The sequence below is a fragment of the Alosa alosa genome, chromosome 16, assembly GCF_017589495.1.
Source record: "Alosa alosa isolate M-15738 ecotype Scorff River chromosome 16, AALO_Geno_1.1, whole genome shotgun sequence".
NCBI lineage: Eukaryota > Metazoa > Chordata > Actinopteri > Clupeiformes > Clupeidae > Alosa > Alosa alosa.
In genome coordinates, this window is record NC_063204.1 from 23,534,514 (window position 1) to 23,553,986 (window position 19,473).

The 19,473-nt window shown below is 49.6% G+C and overlaps 1 protein-coding gene across 1 annotated transcript in view; it reads left to right on the forward strand.

Annotated features, from left to right (window-relative positions):
* Positions 1-19,473, forward strand: part of kmt2ca (lysine (K)-specific methyltransferase 2Ca) — a gene marked incomplete in the record, with an annotated part of 129,497 nt that overhangs the window by 91,348 nt on the left and 18,676 nt on the right. Inside the window, 17 exon segments of the mRNA XM_048265884.1 lie at positions 712-937; positions 2,753-2,854; positions 3,500-3,547; positions 7,491-7,631; positions 8,173-8,205; positions 8,591-8,731; positions 9,287-9,437; positions 9,600-9,832; positions 10,093-10,166; positions 10,783-10,974; positions 12,581-14,548; positions 14,785-15,101; positions 15,461-17,319; positions 17,902-18,013; positions 18,175-18,250; positions 18,356-18,419; positions 18,902-19,134. Of these exon segments, the coding sequence (XP_048121841.1) occupies positions 712-937; positions 2,753-2,854; positions 3,500-3,547; positions 7,491-7,631; positions 8,173-8,205; positions 8,591-8,731; positions 9,287-9,437; positions 9,600-9,832; positions 10,093-10,166; positions 10,783-10,974; positions 12,581-14,548; positions 14,785-15,101; positions 15,461-17,319; positions 17,902-18,013; positions 18,175-18,250; positions 18,356-18,419; positions 18,902-19,134 (5,970 nt within the window).

Here is a 19,473-nt window from a genome sequence, read left to right on the forward strand (position 1 = left end):
CCTTACGGGCACTGCGCCGCAGCGTGCACACAAACAGGTTTTTTTTTTTTTTTTTTTTTGCACTGTGCGTTGCGCCTTGGCACGTCACTTTCGGTGGTCCCTCGGCCTCCTGACAGATGTTCACGTCCCGGTACGTCAGTGTCTCGCTCAACTCGGAACATAATGTAGCAGAAAGCATCTTAGGACCGAGCGCCTTGTTCAGCGTCTCTTTTTTGGTGTGCATTGGGTTTGTCAGAGCCCCCCCAGAGCCTCTCAGCCTCACGCAGTTTATGATATTAGTCTGCTGGACCACAACTTAAAGGTGCACGTACACATGGGAAATTATCTCATGTATCGCATGTATCTACCGCAGAGTTACCTAAGAGAATATATAGTCTTCGCTTCTGTGCGTGCAATAACCCAGCCCTACTCTGTTAGTGTAGCTTAGCATAATTCACTGGAAAAGAGTTTCTCTAACACATTTTCATTATTAAAAAAATGAAATTTTCATTTGAGCTGGTGGCAGAGCCACAAGGACACCTAAACTAGGTTGAAGTTGTAAGCTGCACAACGTATTTGAGAAGCACTGAAGTGCAGTTTGCTCTTCACCCTGGATGGAAAGTAAGACAAAGAAATCACTCAAGATTCTGTGTTGAGTATATGATATGATTTTTCATGTGTTTGTGAAGATGATGTTGCTAAGCAGTGTGTGTTTATGGTGTGTTCCATTAGGAAGCCTTCTTTGGGAAGGAACTGCTGGACAAGAGCAAGCAGAGCAGGCAGGCCCTGGAGCCCGGACTTCTGATCCATGACCACGGGGCCATCCTCGCCGAGACCAAACCCCCCAGTGCCATTAGTCGCTTCCTGGACCCCTCCTGTGACCCGCTGCTCAGCGCCACGGCAACCGGGAGCAGCAGCACCACCGCCACGCCGGGCTCCACCAAGACCCGCACACTGCGTATGTCCATCAGTGTGTCTCTCTGTCTATGCTCTCTCTAGTCCTTAGAATTTAATTTCTCTCCTCCTTTATTTTGCTCTCTCTCTCTCCCCCTCTCTCTCCCCCTCTCTCTCTCTTTCTCTCTTTTTCTTTCTCTTTCTCTTTCATATACTTTCATATATATCTTCTTTCTCAGCTGCCTCCTCGCTCCATGACGGGATAGTTTCCCCTTTGCTGAATTTTTCTCTCTCTCCTTATTCTATCTTTTCTATCTATTCTATTTCCATCCTACACCTCTCTGTCTCTTCCTCCCTCTCTCCCTCGTTCCCTCTCCTCTTCCCTTCCATTTCTTATTCCCTCCCTTCCTGTATCTACTCCATTCTCCCTCTCGCTTTTTCTCATGACTGTATTCACACAGAAGACAAGGGCCTCTATGAGTATACACACACACACACACACACACACACACACACACACACACACACACACACACACACACACACACACACACACACACACACACACACATCTGTGTTGGAAGACGGCGGCCACGTCTCCTCAGGCGCTGAGCCGTCAGGTCTTATCTGTCAGTGGCGATGTAGGGGATACGCTCCTTGTACCCCCTCCCTCCCTCACCCCAGCCTCTGCCTCTCCAGTGAGCAAGCACACACTGGTAGCAACATCAGTAGCACAGACAGAAATCCCTGCCTGAGCACTCTTTTGATTACAGAAATTCAGATGCATGTTATATTTGTGTGCAGTCGCTAACTGCTACACTAACAAATTCAGAAGAAACGCTTGAGGCTGTTTTTAAAGATTAAGACAGATATCTTGGCCCAACATGTGAGTCTACTTTACTCTAGGCCTAAGTTCTGGGTTGTGGAGGTGAATGTAGGCTGTTAACTGTTAGTTGTGGGTGCATGCCCAGTGTGTGTGACCTCCGACCTGCCTCGCTCTGAGAGGGAATGCAAAGAAAGAAAGAAAGAAAGACCAAAGAAGAAAGAGTGATGTTCTGTTATTGTTTTAACACTCATCTACTCCCCCATGTCTCCTCATATTGAGTTCGGTTCACCCTCACCCTATACACACACACACATACACACACACACACACACAAACACACACACACTTCTGTTGATGGTGATCCTCAGCTCCAAGTTGACCTTACACAATCTTGCACTTCTGAGGACATAAACATACACATACGCACATTTTTCAACAAGCCTTTATATAAAGTCTGTTGGTTTCAGCCATTTGAAAACTTGCCAGTAGCAATTCTTCTGCCAAGGATCGACCACGATCAGAAAAGAGCAAGCAGACATCCAGGCCTTGCATTTTGATCAACAATCATCCTGGCTATTTTTAGATATGAGCATTTTAGCCTTGTCCATCCTCGGTGACCCTAAATCTCCCTATGACACGTAAAGGACTCAACTGCACTGCCCTTGCCCCACTCTGTCCTTTTTCTTTCTTTTTTCCGTTTCTCTGTCCTTTCTTTTCTGTTTTTTTCTTTCTCTCTGCAAACCTCTGCCCCTGTTTTCACCCTTGGATATGTGTGTGTCTGAACCCAGACAGAAAGCTCATGGAGATCAGTTCTTCTGTCTGTAATAATGTTCTCTCCCATTAGCCAAAGCACCATGTAAACACCCTCTCAGGCTTGGTCAGTATTCATGTGTGCACAACGTGACATTTGAGAGTCCCATTTTTTAGTTATAAACGAGTTCTAATTGGCATCAGATTATAGAGCTTCGGCTCGTTTTGAGGGTAGCACAGTGTGTTGATGTGTGATGGTGCCCAAGCTCAGCCGAGGCGTCTGCCTATCCTCTCACTCTGCAGCCCAGGCAGGGGAGGATCCGCTAGCGGACCTGGTGCTGGGTTCTGATGACGACCTGCTGGGGATGCTCTCAGACAACCTGGGCAAGCCAGGCCAGGATACAGGTAGATGGTTTCCCCCTCCACTGCCCTCTACCACTACGCACACACACACACACACACACACACACACACACACACTGTCACTCACTCACAATGACTGCTCACTCACTCACAATGACTGCTCACACACTCACTCGCTTGCTTTGTTACACCCTCACAAAATCACACACACACACACACACACACCTCTAAATCACTCTTTGTTATACCCATACAAAGTCACACAGACACACACACACACACAAACATTCAGTCCTGCAATGGTGCAAAGCTTAGGCTGGCTCCTGGCTTGGCTCCTTCTCTGCAGCCTTGGAAGAAAAGCACTGACTCCTCGCTCACTCACTGACGCGCTCACTCCCCCACCTCCATCTCATGTCTGCATTTTCCTCCCTGTGAGATGGCCCTTTTTCTGTCTACTTCACACATTCACGCTTGTCATGGCGTCTTTGAGTTTGGTTCTTTTCCTCCTCTAGGCTGTTTTTATATATTGGTTTGCTAGGTCACCCTTTATGCTTCATGTTTTTGGTTGTGTGCTTTTTTGGAATTTTTTCTTCTTCTTTATATCTGTTTTGTAATAACTTTGTTTATTTTTCATTTTGTTTTTTCCTTTGTTTTTGTTTCTTGTTTGTTTGGCTTGGGTTCCCGTAGGTCTTGATTTCTGCCCTTTCCAGGTTGACCGCTCTTCCTCTCCGTTCGGTAAGAGCCTCCATAGTGGATCTCTCTCTCGGAGTAGAGCTTTACCCCATCTACCCTTTTTACCTGTGGCTACTTCGACCTAACACCCTACTCCCAGACCGCCTCTTGTAACACCTACAAACACACAGAAACGTATTTTTCTGCATGACCCACTTCCTCCACCTCCTCTCCCCTGTCTTTGTTGATCTCTCTCTCTCTCTCTCTCTCTCTTTTCTTTCTTTCTCTTCCTCTTCTCTGTAGCTTGTTCTAATTCACGACAGCTATTTCACACACGCACGCTGTGTTGCCTTTGATTGCTTTAATGTGGCTGATTGGTTACTGTTCTCATGACACATGAGTGTATTCGCCATATATGGGTGTAATCCATGACTTTCTCCAATAATTTAAATTTCAAATGTGATTCAGGACTAGCTCATGTAGTGTTATTGAAATTATGGTAGTTCAGAATTGGAGATGTGGGCGTTTGGTTGCCGGGCAGACAGATCACTGGTCTGTGGTCAGTTTTCATCGTGGGGTTTTTAACAGTTAGGATTAAGAAAAGCCTTTGGGCAGCTTTCCCCTGCACTATGTTTTAAAGTTGTAAATTAAGAGGGTGCCTTTTCTAGAAGCCTCTTGGTGAGCACTTGTGCTAATCTCCTTCTCAGAAGAAACTCGAGTAGACGAAGGAGGCGCGAGAGAGAGAGAGAGAGAGGCGCGAGAGAGAGAGAGAGGAAGCGAGAGAGAGAGAGCAGTGGCGGCTGAGGAGAGCCGAGAGAGGAGGCGAGAGAGAGAGAGGGAGACACAAACGGGAGGGGGCAGGTTTAGAAAGGTCACAGAGTTTGATTTCACAAACAAGGCACTGTGGGGGCTCAGGATTAGGTTTGGTTTAGTTTAGTTAGATTTGGCCATTAATGAAGATCCCCTTGGGAAGGGACTCGAGGGTTAGTCCACTCATCAAACAAAAAAGTGCAGGAGGCAAATGTTTGCTTTGTAAGCCTGGCGGTGAGGACTCCACTCGAGAATCTTTTGTGGCGTCTGTGGCGTTCGAGGCAGTTCAAGTTCATTGTGACAAAGTGCCCGTGGCACCCCAGCCTCTGATCTATCAAGGCTGGACCCCTTTCGTCTTTGAAATTAGAACTAGGTTTATTATGATTAATCATCATTGGCAATTGTCTGCTGTGTTTTTCTTGTGTTTTAGCATTGATTAAGCCATCGTTTTTGTAATAGGACAGGATATGAGATGATGAAAGTTTGACTTTTTTTTTTGATGGGCCCTTTTTTTTTTTTTTTTTTTTTTTTTTTTTTCTATGGCGGGCAACACAAATGGGGTTCCTGTTATTCTTTGAAAATTTGAGTCATGGAAGAAAAAAGCAAAAAACAAAAAGTGCGCGATCGAGAAAGAGCTTATTTCACCCACAACATGAAGATTGGCATTAAGCTTCCTTGTTCTCTTTTTTTTCGCGCGCTCCCCTTCTCTCCCTCAGACCAGTTGAAAATAAATTTTTCGTCCAGCTGTGATTGGCTCCTCTTAAAGTGACGGGGCTTTCCCCGTCTTTTTTTTCTGCTACCTTTTTTTTTCTTGTTTTGTTTGGCAGGTCGCAAAGGGTAGGGCAGTGACGGGGCAGGGTTGGCAGGAATCCAAATCTTTGAGCTGAATAAAATTCACACACACACACACACACACACTCTAAATCACTTTTGTTATACCTATACAAAGTCACACAGACACACACACACACACAAACATTCAGTCCTGCAATGGTGCAAAGCTTAGGCTGGCTCCTGGCTTTGGGTCCTTTCTGCAGCCTGGAAGAAAAGCACTGACTCTTCACTCACTGACGCGCCACCTCCCCCACCTCCATCTCTCATGTCTGCATTTTTTCCTCCCTGTGAGATGGCCCTTTTTTCTGTTCTACTTCACACATTCACGCTTTTGTCATGGCGCTTTGAGTTTGGTTCTTTTTCCTCCTAGGCTGTTTTTATATATTGGTTTGTTAGGTCACCCTCTTTATGCTTTATGTTTTGGTTGTGTGCTTTTTTTGGAATTTTTTTCTTCTTCTTTATATCTGTTTTGTAATAACTTTTGTTTATTTTTCATTTTGTTTTTCCTTTGTTTTGTTTCTCTTGTTTGTTTGGTTTGGGTTCCCAGAGGGTCTTGATTTCTGCCCTTTCCCAGGTTGGGACCGCCTCTTCCTCTCCGCTCGGGTAAGAGCTCCATAGTGGGATCTCTCGAGTAGAGCTTTAACCCCATCTACCCTTTTTACCTGTGGCCATCTACTGACCTAACACCCCACTCCCAGACTCTCTTGAACACTCTACAAACACACAGAAACGTGATTTTTTCTTACGACCCATCCTCCTCCACCTCCTCTCCCTGTCTTGTTGATCTCTCTCTCTCTCTCTCTTCTCTTTTCTTTTCTTCTTCCTCTTTCTGTAGCTTGTTCTAATTCACGACAGCTATTTCAATACTACCGACGCTTGTGTTGTCTTTGGATTGTTTTTAATGTGGCTGATTGGTTACTGTTCTCATGACACATGAGTGTATTCGCCATATATGGGTGTAATCCATGACTTTCTCCAATAATTTAAATTTCAAATGTGATTCAGGACTAGCTCATGTAGTGTTATTGAAGTATGGTAGTTCAGGAGTGGAGATGTGGACGTTGATGGTTGCCGGGCAGACAGATCACTGGTCTGTGGTCAGTTTTCATCGTGGGGTTTTTAACAGTTAGGATTAAGAAAAGCCTTTGGGCAGCTTTCCCCTGCACTATGTTTTAAAGTTGTAAATTAAGAGGGTGCCTTTTCTAGAAGCCTCTTGGTGAGCACTTGTGCTAATCTCCTTCTCAGAAGAAACTCGAGTAGACGAAAGGAGAGCGCGAGAGAGAGAGAGAGAGAGAGAGAGAGCGAGCGAGAGAGAGAGAGAGAGAGCGAGCGAGAGAGAGAGAGAGAGAGAGCGAGCGAGAGAGAGAGCGAGAGAGAGCGAGAGAGAGAGAGAGAGACACAGGGGGGGGGGGGGGGGGGGGGGGGCAGGTTTAGAAGGTCACAGAGTTTGATTTCACAAACAAGGCACTGTGGGGGCTCAGGATTCGGTTTGGTTTAGTTTAGTTAGATTCGTTGGCCATTAATGAAGATCCCTTGGGAAGGGACTCCGAGGTTCGTCCACTCATCAAACAAAAGTGCAGGGAGGCAAATGTTTGCTTTGTAAACCTGGCCGAGTGAGGACTCCACTCGAGCTCTTTTGTGGCGTCTGTGACGTTCCGAGGCAGTTCAAGTTCATTGTGACAAGGTCGCCGTGGCACCCCCTCAGCCTCTGATCTATCAAGGCTGGACCCCTTTTCCGTCTTTGAAGTCGAGAACTAGGTTTATTATGATTAATCATCGTGGCAATTGTCTGCTGTGTTTTCTTGTGTTTTAGCATTGATTAAGCCATCGTCGTTTTTGTAATAGGACAGGATATGAGATGATGAAAGTTTGACTTTTTTTTTTTTGATGGGCCCTTTTTTTTTTTTTTTCTATGCTCGAGCGGGCAACACAAATGAGGTTCCTGTTATTCTTTGAAAATTTGAGTCATGGAAGAAAAAAAGCAAAAGAAAGGCAAAAAAGTGCGCGTCGAGAAAGAGCTTATTTCACCACAACATGAGAGATTGGCATTCGCTTCCTTGTTCTCTTTTCTCGCGCGCTCCCCCTTCTCCTCCTCAGACCCAGTTGAAAATAAATTGCTCGTCAGCTGTGATTGGCTCCTCTTAGAAGTGACAGGGCTTTTCCCCGTCTTTTTTTTCTGCTACCTTTTTTTCTTGTTTGTTTGGCAGGTCGCAAGGGTAGGGTAGACGTGACGGGGCGAGGTTGGCAGGAATCCAAATCTTTTTGAGCTGAATAAAATTCACACACACACACACACACACACACACACACACACACACACACACACACACTGATGGTTGACCTGTCTGCGTCCCATGTTTAGCTGGTCTGGACATCGGGGGTCTCTCGGAACACCCTTCGGTCACTGCCCACCCCTCGGGCCCCGCACGTGGCTCACGCCCCTTACAGGAGGAGCCTCTGGACGCCATCCTGAGCCCCGAACTGGACAAGATGGTGACGGACGGTGAGGACCACCAATCACAAACCTCGTCTCTCTCTCTCTTTAAAGTCTTGACTGATGTCAGCCTGGCCTATTCTAAATGGATCCCTAACCAGTGTTCCCACCCTTCTAAGCTGTCTGGGCCAATTAAAATTAATGGGAGAAGTTCATCAGGGCCGCTTTTAAGAATGCATTATGGTGTCAGCTCCAATGACTCTTCTGTAGAGCGCTAGCAGGCTGTTGGGTCGGCCTCTGGGGATGTGTGTTATATCACGTATACTGTAAGAACAGGATGCAGAAGCTTGCATGGCCACATGTGGACTTGCTGTGTGACAGCTCCAAGAAACCCTCCCCCCATTTCTTTCAGGGTCACCATGTCTAAGCAAAGCCTAGCATGTTAAATGTCAAAAGGAATGATTCTATGGCTCAGCTGTCTTCTATACTCTTATTACACAACATATCTGTGGATCTAGTATACTTGCCGATCTTTTGAATTTCATTTTAAAATATGTATTTTGGAATGCAGGTGCCTAAAGCATTTTGTGATTATGTTCTTCATTTTCAGGTGCAATCCTCAGCAAGCTCTACAAAATTCCAGGTGTGTGTTTGCAGATTACTTCCATTTCCACTTAATGTATCCTTCATTTTATGATTAAATAGAAACAGGGTTGACCTGAAAGGCAAGTCTGTAGAATTACTGGTCTAAGAACAATGCTAAATTCCTCAATGACAGCGTGTTGTTAAATAGCCAAAGAGTAATTGTACTGATTTAATTCATCTAATGACCACATTTGTCAAATGAACGAGTTAGTTAGTCAGGGAAGGGTGACGAGATAAAAGCATCTAACTAATATTACTCTGTAGCACAACTCTTCCCTCTGAGATTATCTGTCACTCTATGAATTGTGTGTGTGTGTGGGGGGGATTGGAAGGAGGAAGTCGCTAGACCTGCCAAGTCTGAAATGCACTGTCGCCCCCTACAGAGCTGGAGGGGAAGGACGTGGAGGATCTCTTCACCGCTGTGCTGAGCCCCAGCACCAGCCAGCCTCCGCCTCTCCCCCACCCTCCCACAGCCAACCCCATCCCTAGTGCCCCGGGCACAGGAATGCCTCTGCAGAACTCAGGTGCAGTATCTCCAGCTGCCTCACAAGGTCTTCCTTGATGACCTTAACCAACCACAAACACTGAGAGATGAAATGGGTATTAGGGTTGGATTGGATATTAGGTTATTAGGAAGGACTGTAGCAAGGAGGAAAAAAGCTTCAGACTTAAGATTGGGGTGGTATCAAAGAGACATGCTCTTACTGATTACTATAGCAGTAAACCTCTCCTCTCCCTCACTGACCCTAATGTGAGAGAGATGGGAGAGTGGATAGAGTTGCGGCCGTATCCCTTACAGTCAGTCCTAGTTTAGGGCCGTGGGGCTGAGGGACCGTTGTGGGCCAGGACTGAGGAGGAAATGAGTCCTGACTCCTGAGCTCCTAATGCACTTGCCGGGTGTAGATTGCACCAATCAGGAACAAATGCAGCCAAACTCTCACACACACACACACACACACACACACACACACACACAAATGCCCTCATATACACTCCTGGACTAACCACATTAATCATCGTCATCATTTCTTACACTTGCATTCTTTTTGTTTTTGCTTTTTTCCCGGTGGGTCTAGCAGACAGCGGAATGTTTCCCCGCATGCCCATGATGAACGGCATGATGGGACCCAATCCCGTCTTCCCGCAGACTCCCATGCTGCCCGGCGCACCAGGACCCTGTGGCCAGGGCGGCTTCTCCTCCCTCCACCGGGTGCCCTTCCCCGACATACGGTAACGACCAGAGCGCCCCAGGCTGACCCCGTCAGCCCGTGATGAAATAACCAGAAATGTATCCCTCTCAAGTATCTTAACATCCAAGCAGAAAATCCTCAATGAAGTTTGAATTTCTTTGGTCAGTCTTTTGATATTGTTATTGTCCCCCTTCATCCTCAGGGAGAAAAACTTTGGCCAGATGGGGGGAGACATGGCCGGTCCATGGCCCCCTGCGGTCCCTGGCTCAGTCCCAGGCCCCATGGCCCCCCCGGAGCCCGAAGCCGACACCATGTCCAACGCGCAGAGGAGCACGCTGAAGTGGGAGAAGGAGGAGACCCTGGGGGAGATGGCCACCGTGGCCCCGGTCCTCTACACCAACATCAACTTTCCCAACTTACCAGAGGAGTTTCCAGGCAAGGGCCCACATCCCCAGAAGTACCCTCATAATAACCCATCAAAAAAGCCCCAGAAATGAGGCTCCTCTGCTGGGGTGTATAAGCGGAGCTGGGCTGGTAGCATCGGGAATTGAAAGCCAACATTAAGTCCTCCTATAATATTGACATTTCTCACAGTGATTTGCCTGTGGTTTCCCCAATGTATTCAAATCATTAGGGTAGATCTTCTAATCATTAGGGCAGATCTATGTGTCTAACCGCTTATTTCTCACCTCCAGACTGGGCCACTCGAGTCAAACAGATTGCGAAGCTTTGGAGGAAGGCGAGTTCCCAGGAGAGGCAGCCCTATGTGGTAAGGTGGCATTTCAGTCGGCAGCAGATAACGCACTGGCTTCTCCTGCCAGCGGATAACACAAATCTGTGATTGAGCCGGCGGCGGCCGCTGCCAAAGGATTTTTTGTCTGGTGATGGGAAGCAAGCACGGGAGAATGAGTTGTTTGCTTGTTTTGAAAAGAAGTTGGAGACGGGGAGAGAGGGAAGGAGGGAGGGAGGGAGATGAGAGCAAGGAGAGAGGCAGAATAACAAACACGAACGATCGTTCGGTGTCTCAGGCACCGCAGATTTAGTGCCATCTCAGACAGATGTCTCAGTTCAGCTTTACATGAGGCACTGGGGAAGTACATTGATGCGTGTTTGCCCATGCCTTGTTTTGTGTTATACTCACACACACAAACACACAAACAAGACTGGAACTCTAATCAACCACAAGTGCAACCAACATCGCATAATGTCTAGACATTAAAAAGGAGACAAACCAACACAGTTTTACAACAGCAGCTTCTTATGCTTAACAGCAACTCGGCACTTTTCTCTTCAGGCTATTTTGTCTGTTTGCTGTTTCTCTTGGCCATTGGCTATTCTGTTTGTTTAAGATTTCTCCTCTCTCCTCCCTCTATCTCTCTCTCTAGCAAAAGGCTCGAGACAACCGGGCAGCACTCCGCATAAACAAAGTCCAGCTGTCCAATGACACCCTGAAGAGACAGCAGCAGCAGGTGCCGGACCCCTTTGACCCCAGCGTCCCCTTGGAAACCGAGGCCATCTTCAAAGACCCGCTCAAGCACAAGGAGTCGGAGCATGAGCAGGAGTGGAAGTTCCGACAGGTGACCCATCAGCTCCTGGGGACGGGGGGTCGGGGTGGAGGGTTGATTTGAGTGTGCTTTATGTTTGGGGAGGGCGAGGGGTGCTGGGTAGAGTTCTCTTCAGAAAGGGCACCTCTGTCTGCTCCGTTAAGCTGGGTTTCTCAACCGCAGAGAATCTCAGAAAAGAAGCTGACCAAAAAAAAAAAAAATCAACCAAAAAAAAGCAAAACAATACCCAACTCTAACCCGACTTTCAGATTCATCTCATTACCAGTCACTCATACATGTATTAACACATACATCAGACCACTGCAGCCATAACGATGCTGACAAATTCCTAAATTATACATAGGTATCGGAAAAAAAAACATCATCTGGTCCCTAATTGCATTCCCAGCCCTCGGTCTATGAAAGCAGTGAATTGAATCGGCTCTATTGGGCTCAGTGTCGGCTCCAACATGCCTCGCAGCTTAGATAGCTTTCGAGTGGGGGGCATGAGTGACGCGAGTGTCACCGGGTTTGTCGGGCCCAGGCGTTGAGAAACCCTGAGAGAGAGAACAATGCCAGTCTTTGTGTGTTTTCATTGTAGGTCACACTGCCTTCATAACCATAAGCACAGCATGCCAAGAGGAAGAGTGTGGACTATGTGTGTGAAGAGTGAGAGAGATTGTAAGGGAGAGTGACCTTGGACTATGAATGAATGTGTGTGTGTGTGTCTGTGCATGTGTGTGTGTGTGTGTGTGTGCGTGTGTGTGTGTTTGTGTGAGCGTATAATTGCTTGCACGTAAAGGCAACGATCTTAGTGTTAACCTATTTGTGCATTTAATTCCTGTTAATTTATTAATGGACCATGATTTTAGACATTTTTGTTGGCATGAATGTGCATGGCTGCGTGAGTCATTTACTTTAATACATTATGGCATTCTCGTGCGGTCTACTAATTCTTAATTTGCATTGAAAAGGGAGAGATAAATCACATGAGGGGACCCCTTAAGAAGCAACAGGAAAAGGTCCCAAAAAGCAAAGCCATAAAATCAACAAATAAAGACGTCCTTTTTGGACATTCCAACCAGGCAACTATAGCTGCAGGAAGTGGAAAAATTTCTCTGGTAAGATCCCAAGGCGAGGCACTACTCTGGCGATTCTCTGTCCAGAACCAATAAAAAAAGACAAAAATTTTTTACTAGGTGTAAGAAAACAGTGAGGTTAAAGTGTTGAACGTGGAAGTGAGAAAGAGAACTGATTAACTGTCATATCATTCCTCATTGGCTCGGCTTAGTTAAGAGCCTGCCACAGTAATGACTGCTAAAAGCTGTATATCACCACCGTGTTGTTAAATATTCTACACATATTCACATCCCTATCCCTGCATGGCTTAATTGTTCATAATCAAACAAAATGTAAAAACAAAAACAAAAGTGCATTTTATTTTATTTTTTTTCTTTTCCTGGTAGAAAGTGAGGGAGAGAGAGAGTGTGTGTTTTTTTAGCACCATGTCATCATGAATTTGAAATTCAATGCCTTCAAGTGACTTCATTAACTGAAGTGCCTCCCTCTCCTCCTTCACCCTCCTCTCCTGTCTTCTCTTTTTCTCTGTGCCTTTTCTCTCCTCCTGTTTCCATGGTAGCAAATGAGACAAAAGAGCAAACAGCAAGCCAAGATCGAAGCCACTCAAAAGCTGGAGCAAGTTAAAAATGAGCAACAGCAGCTGCAGCAGCAGCAGCAACAACAACAGCAGCAACAGCAGCAGCAGAATTTTCCCAGCGGTGGTCAGTCTGGTGGCGACACCCCCACCAGTGGCAACCAGAGCCCCAGGACCCCCCAGCCCAGCGGCGGGGGCAATGCCTCCCCCCTGCAGCCCAAAGATGGTGGCTTTGCACGGCCGCAGCTGCCTGGCACGCCCACCTCGGCGTCGGATGACGTGTTCCTGCGGCCACAGCTCCCACCGCCATCCGCCTCTTCCGCCTCCAAGACGCCCACTCAGGAGGGAGCCTACCCCCAGGGCCCAGCCTCCCAGCCCCAGTCTCCTCAGCAGATGTTCTCCCCTGGCGGCTCGTCGACGGGCTCCCGGCCCTCCTCGCCCTGGGACCCCTACGGCAAGATGGTGGGGACACCTCGGCCGCCCACGTCGGGCTCCACCACCCCACGCCGGGGCTCAGATGCGCAGGAGAGGGGCCGCCCGTGCCCGTCCCCGGCCTACGAGGGCTTCGGCTCGCCCACGTCAGCTCCGGACCCCTACGCCAAGCCCCCGGACACCCCAAGACCCGCCGACCCGTTTGTGAAGCCCATGGGTCCCCCTAGGATGATGAGCGGGATGGGGGGTGATCCCCAGCAGCAGCAGCCTCAGCAGGGCCAGGGCAGGCACATGATGGGGCCCATGGCGTCTGGAGATTCGTTCGGCAGGCCCAATCAGAGGGCAGAGGCGTACCAGCGCATGGCCCACAGCCGCATGGTCCTTTCTGACCCGTACGCGCGTCCACTGCTCGCTCCCATCCCTGGCAGCAACGAGTCGGGCTCCGTACCTCTCTTCAAGGCCCCCATGCCCCCAGGACAGCATCAACAGGAGGCCTTTGGCTCCATGCCCCCTCAAGGGCTTCGCAGGGGGCCTATAGACCCGTACGAGAGGCCGCCTCTGACCCCCAGGCCAGCAGATGGCTTTCAGCAGGGTCAGCAGCCAGACCCATACGCCCATCAGCCCCTGACGCCTCACCCGTCCATGGGAGCTGATGGCTACGGCAACGAGCCTCGAATGATGCGCCAGCAGCCGGGTGGGCATTTCCCCATGCCCAGGCACCCCCACAGCAATCCTTACGCACAGGCACCCTCCACCCCCAGACCTGACTACTCGCAGCAGATGCCTGACCCCTACGCACAACCACCGGGCACCCCTAGGCCCTCACCGGACCCTTATGCCCAACCACCGGGCACCCCTAGGCCAGTGGACCCTTATGCCCAGCCACCGGGCACCCCAAGGCCCTCTGCGGACATGTACGCCATGCCTCCATCCACTCCCCGACCGCCCCCCTTGGATCAGTTCTCACAGCCTCAGCCGATGAGCCGCAGGCAGTCCCCCTCTCACGCCATGGACCCGTATGCCCAGATGCCTGGCACACCTCGACCTTTGCCGGGAGAGAGGTACCCCAAATCCCCTGGAGCTCAGAGAAGCGCAGACCCCTACGCCCAACCACCAGGGACCCCCAGACCGCAAAGCAAGCCAGACCTGTACGATCAACCGCCCGGCACGCCCAGGCCGGTTCTCTCTAGCCCAGACGCCTTCTCTAGACCTGGGTCCAGACCAGGCTCTATGCCCCATCCTGGCGAGCCGTTCTCCCATCAGGCTCAGGGGAGGATGCAGGATGCGTTTGGCAGACCCCATGGATCACAGACCCCTAAGCACTCAGGAATGTCTGACGATGGCTTCTCGTTGCCTCAGACTCCTCACCCTAGCCAGACTCCGGTCCACGATCCGTGCGAACAGGCTCCCATGACCCCTTGCCCTCAGGCAGGAGACCGACCAGTCCAAGGTGTTCCACAGTCACCCGGTGCCGCAGATGTCATGCAGCCCCCAATGGGCGACTCTGAAGACAAGACAAAAGTAATTGCTTTTAATTTGTTATTTAATTTAATTTAAAGTGATGTAGAGTTTAACACTTAAGTGTGTGCATGCACAGCACTCAAAAAGTGTCAAGTATTTGTGGGGATTTATAAAAGCATTGTCAACCTCCTTGTATCTTTTAAATGGGCTTTTATACCATTTGTTCATGAGTGTTGATGATTGCTATCAAGTCAGCCCTTTCCTAGTTACTCATGAAGGTCTTGCTGTGCTTCTAGCGCCAGTTACTACGTCAGCTGATCCTGAGGCAGCAGCAGAGGAAAGTCCAGCAGGAATTGCCCACCAACGCTGCTGTCCCTGCCATGGCCAGTGCGCCCGGAACCCCCCGCCACTGGTCACAGGAAGACTCCTCAGCGCAGCCAGACTTCTTTGGCAGACCCCCTCCTCCGTACCCAGGCACCATGAGGGGACCCCCCAGGTTCCCGGGTCAGTTTGTGGGGGAGCAGCGAGGGCCGTTTCCCCACGACGGTCAGATGCCCCGGCCGCCATTCTCCAGAGAGATGGTCGCCATGGGAATGAGGCCGCAGGGCCAGAGGTAAGACTTTGTTCACATCTCATTTATTGTGTGTTTGATCCGACCACAGGTCAATATGTATTTGTTTATAACTTTATAGTGCTGTTTTTTAGCACCCTCGTACCTTCTCATTATTCAATTAATTGTAAGATGTAAACACCCTACGAGTGGAGTTGATAAGCCTCTCCACAAGCATTTGTTTTGGCAACTCATAGTCTGATGTAGTGTAATCACTTGGTGAAGCAATCAGTGAACATTGTTCTGTGCTTTCTCAGGAAAGCTTGGTATGCTCTGTTTTTTAGAATCTGTCTTATCTTCCTCCTGTGTCTACCGGTTTCTGTTTTTTCACTCTTCCTTTCTCTCTCCCCCCCTCCTCCTAGGTTTGGATTTCCTCAAGGGGCACCAGGACAGGAGCAGTTAATGAGGCCCCCACATCAGATGCCAGGTGGGCACATGGCTCCTGAGAACATGCCCCCTCAGATGCGCCGCTCCCTCTCCATCGACCTTGCCCGGCCCATGGGGGGCAACGCCCAGATGGGGCTTCCCCAGCACTTCCCCCCGCGGGCGCTCCCCATGCAGCAGCACAACATCATGGGCCAGCCCTTCATCGAGCTCCGGCACCGGGCCCCCGAGAACCGCATGAGGCTCCCCTTCCGGCCCCTCGGCCCCATGGACCACCCCAACCAGCCAGGCCAAAGGCCCCCCCAAGGCTTCATGCCTGGCCAGGAGATGGGCTTTGTCGGGCCCCAAGGCCAGAGAATGATTGATCCCATGCTGGGGCAACCTCAGCAAGGAGCACCAGGCCCCATGCAGATGGGAGCTAACATGGAGGCCATGCAGCAGCAGCAGCACCAACAACATCATCATCAGCAGCAGCAGCAGCAGCAGCAGCATCATCATCATCAGCAGGCTAACATGCAAATGAATGCTGGCCAGCAACATCCAACGCTCAGCAGGTCCATGAGTCAGCCGATCCAGAGCGAGACACTCCACAACACGCCCCAGCCAGCTCTCCTCCCAGCGGCTACTCAGCCAGAGGAGCTGCCCCTGCCCACTGCAGAGGGCATCGAGGAGAAGCTCGACGCGGACGACTCTGCAGTGAAGGACCTAGAGGACGTGGAGGTGAAGGACTTAGTGGACGATGACCTGGAGACCCTCAACCTCGACGGCGAGGATGGCCTCCACCTGGACGACTTCCTGACGTCGGGGAAGTTTGACCTCATCGCCTACGCCGACCCGGAACTCGACCTCGAGGACAAGAAGGACATGTTCAACGAGGAGCTGGATCTGGCCGATCCTATGGAAGATGACCACGGAGAGGCTTTAGACATTCAGAAAGCCTTGTCTGAGAAAAGAAACACCCACCAAGACGGAGCAGCTGCAACAGCGTCGTTGTCTCAGCCGGCAGGCAAAGCGGACAACCTCCAGATGTCCGATCAGGTCAAGAAAGAAGACTGTGCCCCGAGAGAAGGCATGGTGTACGGTGGCAAGACCATTAAGACCGAAGTCAAACCATGTCCAGTGAGCAGTCATGACCCTAGCAGTATGTGCGGACCTCCCATGAACACCAGTGGAATCTCAGGGGATCACACTGGCCTGTTTGGAGCGTCAGCTCAGCCTTCGTCTGACCCACTGTCCGGTTCCGCTCCAGTTCTCTCCAGTCTGCTCATCAAAGAGAAGTTGGAGGACTCCGGGCTTGGCGCTGCGGCCGCCTCCCCTCACCAAACCACCCACGGGCAAGGCCTGCAGCAGGTCATGTCCATGATGCCGGGTCAAGCGCTAGACCACGGCATGAACCCCGCCATGGGTTTGGGCCACAGGATGGATCCCTCCCTGGACCAGGGAGCCCCGCTGACCAACCCAAACATGATGCAGCCTGCCAACCCCAAGCTGCCGGTCCCTGGGTTCGGGGGCCCCTCCACGGGGCAGCAGGTGGACCTGAACATGCCCATGATGGGGGGCCAGCTACCTGCTGGACCTCACGGTCTGGGCAGGCAGACCCAGCAGGGGATGTTCCCTCTCGCAGGAATGGGCCAGCAGCAGCAGAAGGCACCACCTCCAGGATCTGCTCCTGTGTCACAGCTATCACAATCACAGCTACAAAACAGGCCGCTGCTCCTGGAAGAGCAGCCACTCCTGCTGCAGGACCTGCTGGACCAGGAGAGGCAGGAGCAGCAGCAGCAGAGGCAGATGCAGGCCATGATCCGCCAGCGCTCCGACACCTTCTTCCCCAACGTCGGTAAGAGTCCCTTCAGGAGCGGTCAGGATTTGTTACGTATTTGAGTTTCGCATTGAGCAAAAACCTTTAGAACAGATAAAAAGTCAATGAAAAGAGGGCAAGAGGCCCTTTTACCTCTGTCATACATAAATGTATACGAGATAAGAGTGGGATCCAATTAAGCATTGAATTGAAACTAGATTCTGACACACATTGTTCTGGTACAGAGCTTCACACAGGGAACATGAGTTGGAATGGGAGGTAATCATGCATTTTTTCCATCCATCTGTTTCAAAAAGCTCCTTGGCATTACTGCACTGAACCAAAAAGAAAGGATGCCTTTCCTGTTCTGAGGGAGGTTTTTAAGTGGTTTCCTATGGACATCACCACGGTAGCTTTAATTGATCTTGACAATGAAACACTTTCGGGAGCTTTTTGCCACAGTAGAGGAATGAATTATGCAGAAGCTCTGCCACAAGAGCATCATTTATTTGGAGGAGACAAAATTGAGGTTGGGGAGGACCATGGGAGTAGGGAGATGTGAACTTCTGACTTGATCTGACTTCATTCTGTCTTAACGGTGTTGATTGTTTGCCTTTATAGACTTTGATGCCATCACAGATCCCATCATGAAAGCTAAGATGGTGGCACTGCAAGGCATCAATAAGGTTATGGCCCAGAACCCATTGGCCATGGGCCCCATGGTGATGAACAGGTAAGATGAGAAGGCAAAATAAGCGGTCAGCTGTGAATTTGGAAGTGTCCACTAATTTGGATTTATTTCTTTAATGTTCTCTAAATCCCTCATTTGTTATTTTCTCACCTGCTGTTTTGGCCTCTCGTTCCCTTTCTCATTCGTTTACGTGACTTGTGTAGGATCCAGCAAATCCCAGGAGCACACGTTCCAGAAGCTGCTGCTGCTGCTGCAGGAGCTCCACACTTATTCGGACAGGTACTGCAAAAGAAATCATTCAAATTCACACATACTGTATGTCTGGTCTTCTGTTCTTTGTCTGGTTCATGCTTGCATTTCATAACTACCCATAATTCCTTGCAGGACGGGAAACTGGCCACGCAGTTGGCAAGACCTAATCCTCCAAATTTCGGCCCCGGATTTGTCAGTAAGTACACGAGGCCACACAATTGAGTTCACTCTGAGCCTTTCTCACCATCATCTCGGAATTGTGTTCCCATTGTCCATGGGAGATAGATGAATGGCTATTGAGAGTGTATAGAACTTCCCAGGCTGATCTCTGTGACACGCGAGAGATGAAAACACTTGGGGAGAATTGAGTGGCCCATATCCTGCCTCTTATCTGACTGCTGTCCACTTTGCTTTGTGAGCCACACCGAGCACAGTAATATGATGGATGGAGGCAATATAGCAACTGCCACCTAGTCAGCTTCTGTTTATTATCCAGCCTCCAATCTCCAGCAGACACAGAGAACAGTGGCAGATGAAAAGAGGGATTGAGGACCTGCTCATCTCTTTTTCTTTCTCTCTCTCTTTTCCTCCCTCTTTATCACTCTCTCTTTCTATCTCTCGCTCTCTTTCTCTCGCTCTTGCTCTGTCCACTCCTCTCCTCTCCTATCCTCTTCCCAGACGATACGCAGAGGAAGCAGTACGAGGAGTGGCTGCAGGACACCCAGCAGCTGCTGCAGATGCAGCAGAAGTTCCTGGAGGAGCAGATCGGCTCCCACCGCAAATCCAAGAAGGCGCTGTCGGCCAAGCAGCGCACGGCCAAGAAGGCCGGCCGCGAGTTCCCCGAGGAGGACGCCGAGCAGCTCAAGCACGTGACCGAGCAGCAGAGCATGGTGCAGAAGCAGCTGGAACAGGTAACACCACACTCTCACTCTTTCTCTCGATCTTTCTCTTTCTCTCTCTCTCTCTCTCTCTCTCTCTCTCTCTCTCTCTCTCTCTCTCACGTACACACATATACATACACAAATTAACACTTTGTCAGGTTAACACCTAAGCATAGATGTGTATGCACATGCAACATTCAAACGATTCACATTCATGCACAAGCACACATGGCACATGAATATATGTAAACACACACATACACACACACACACACAGGTTTTCACATGGCTTATGGATGTAATGAATGTCATCAATTCAATCATCTAAATGCACATTACCATACTGAATTGGCAGAAGGTATTCATGCT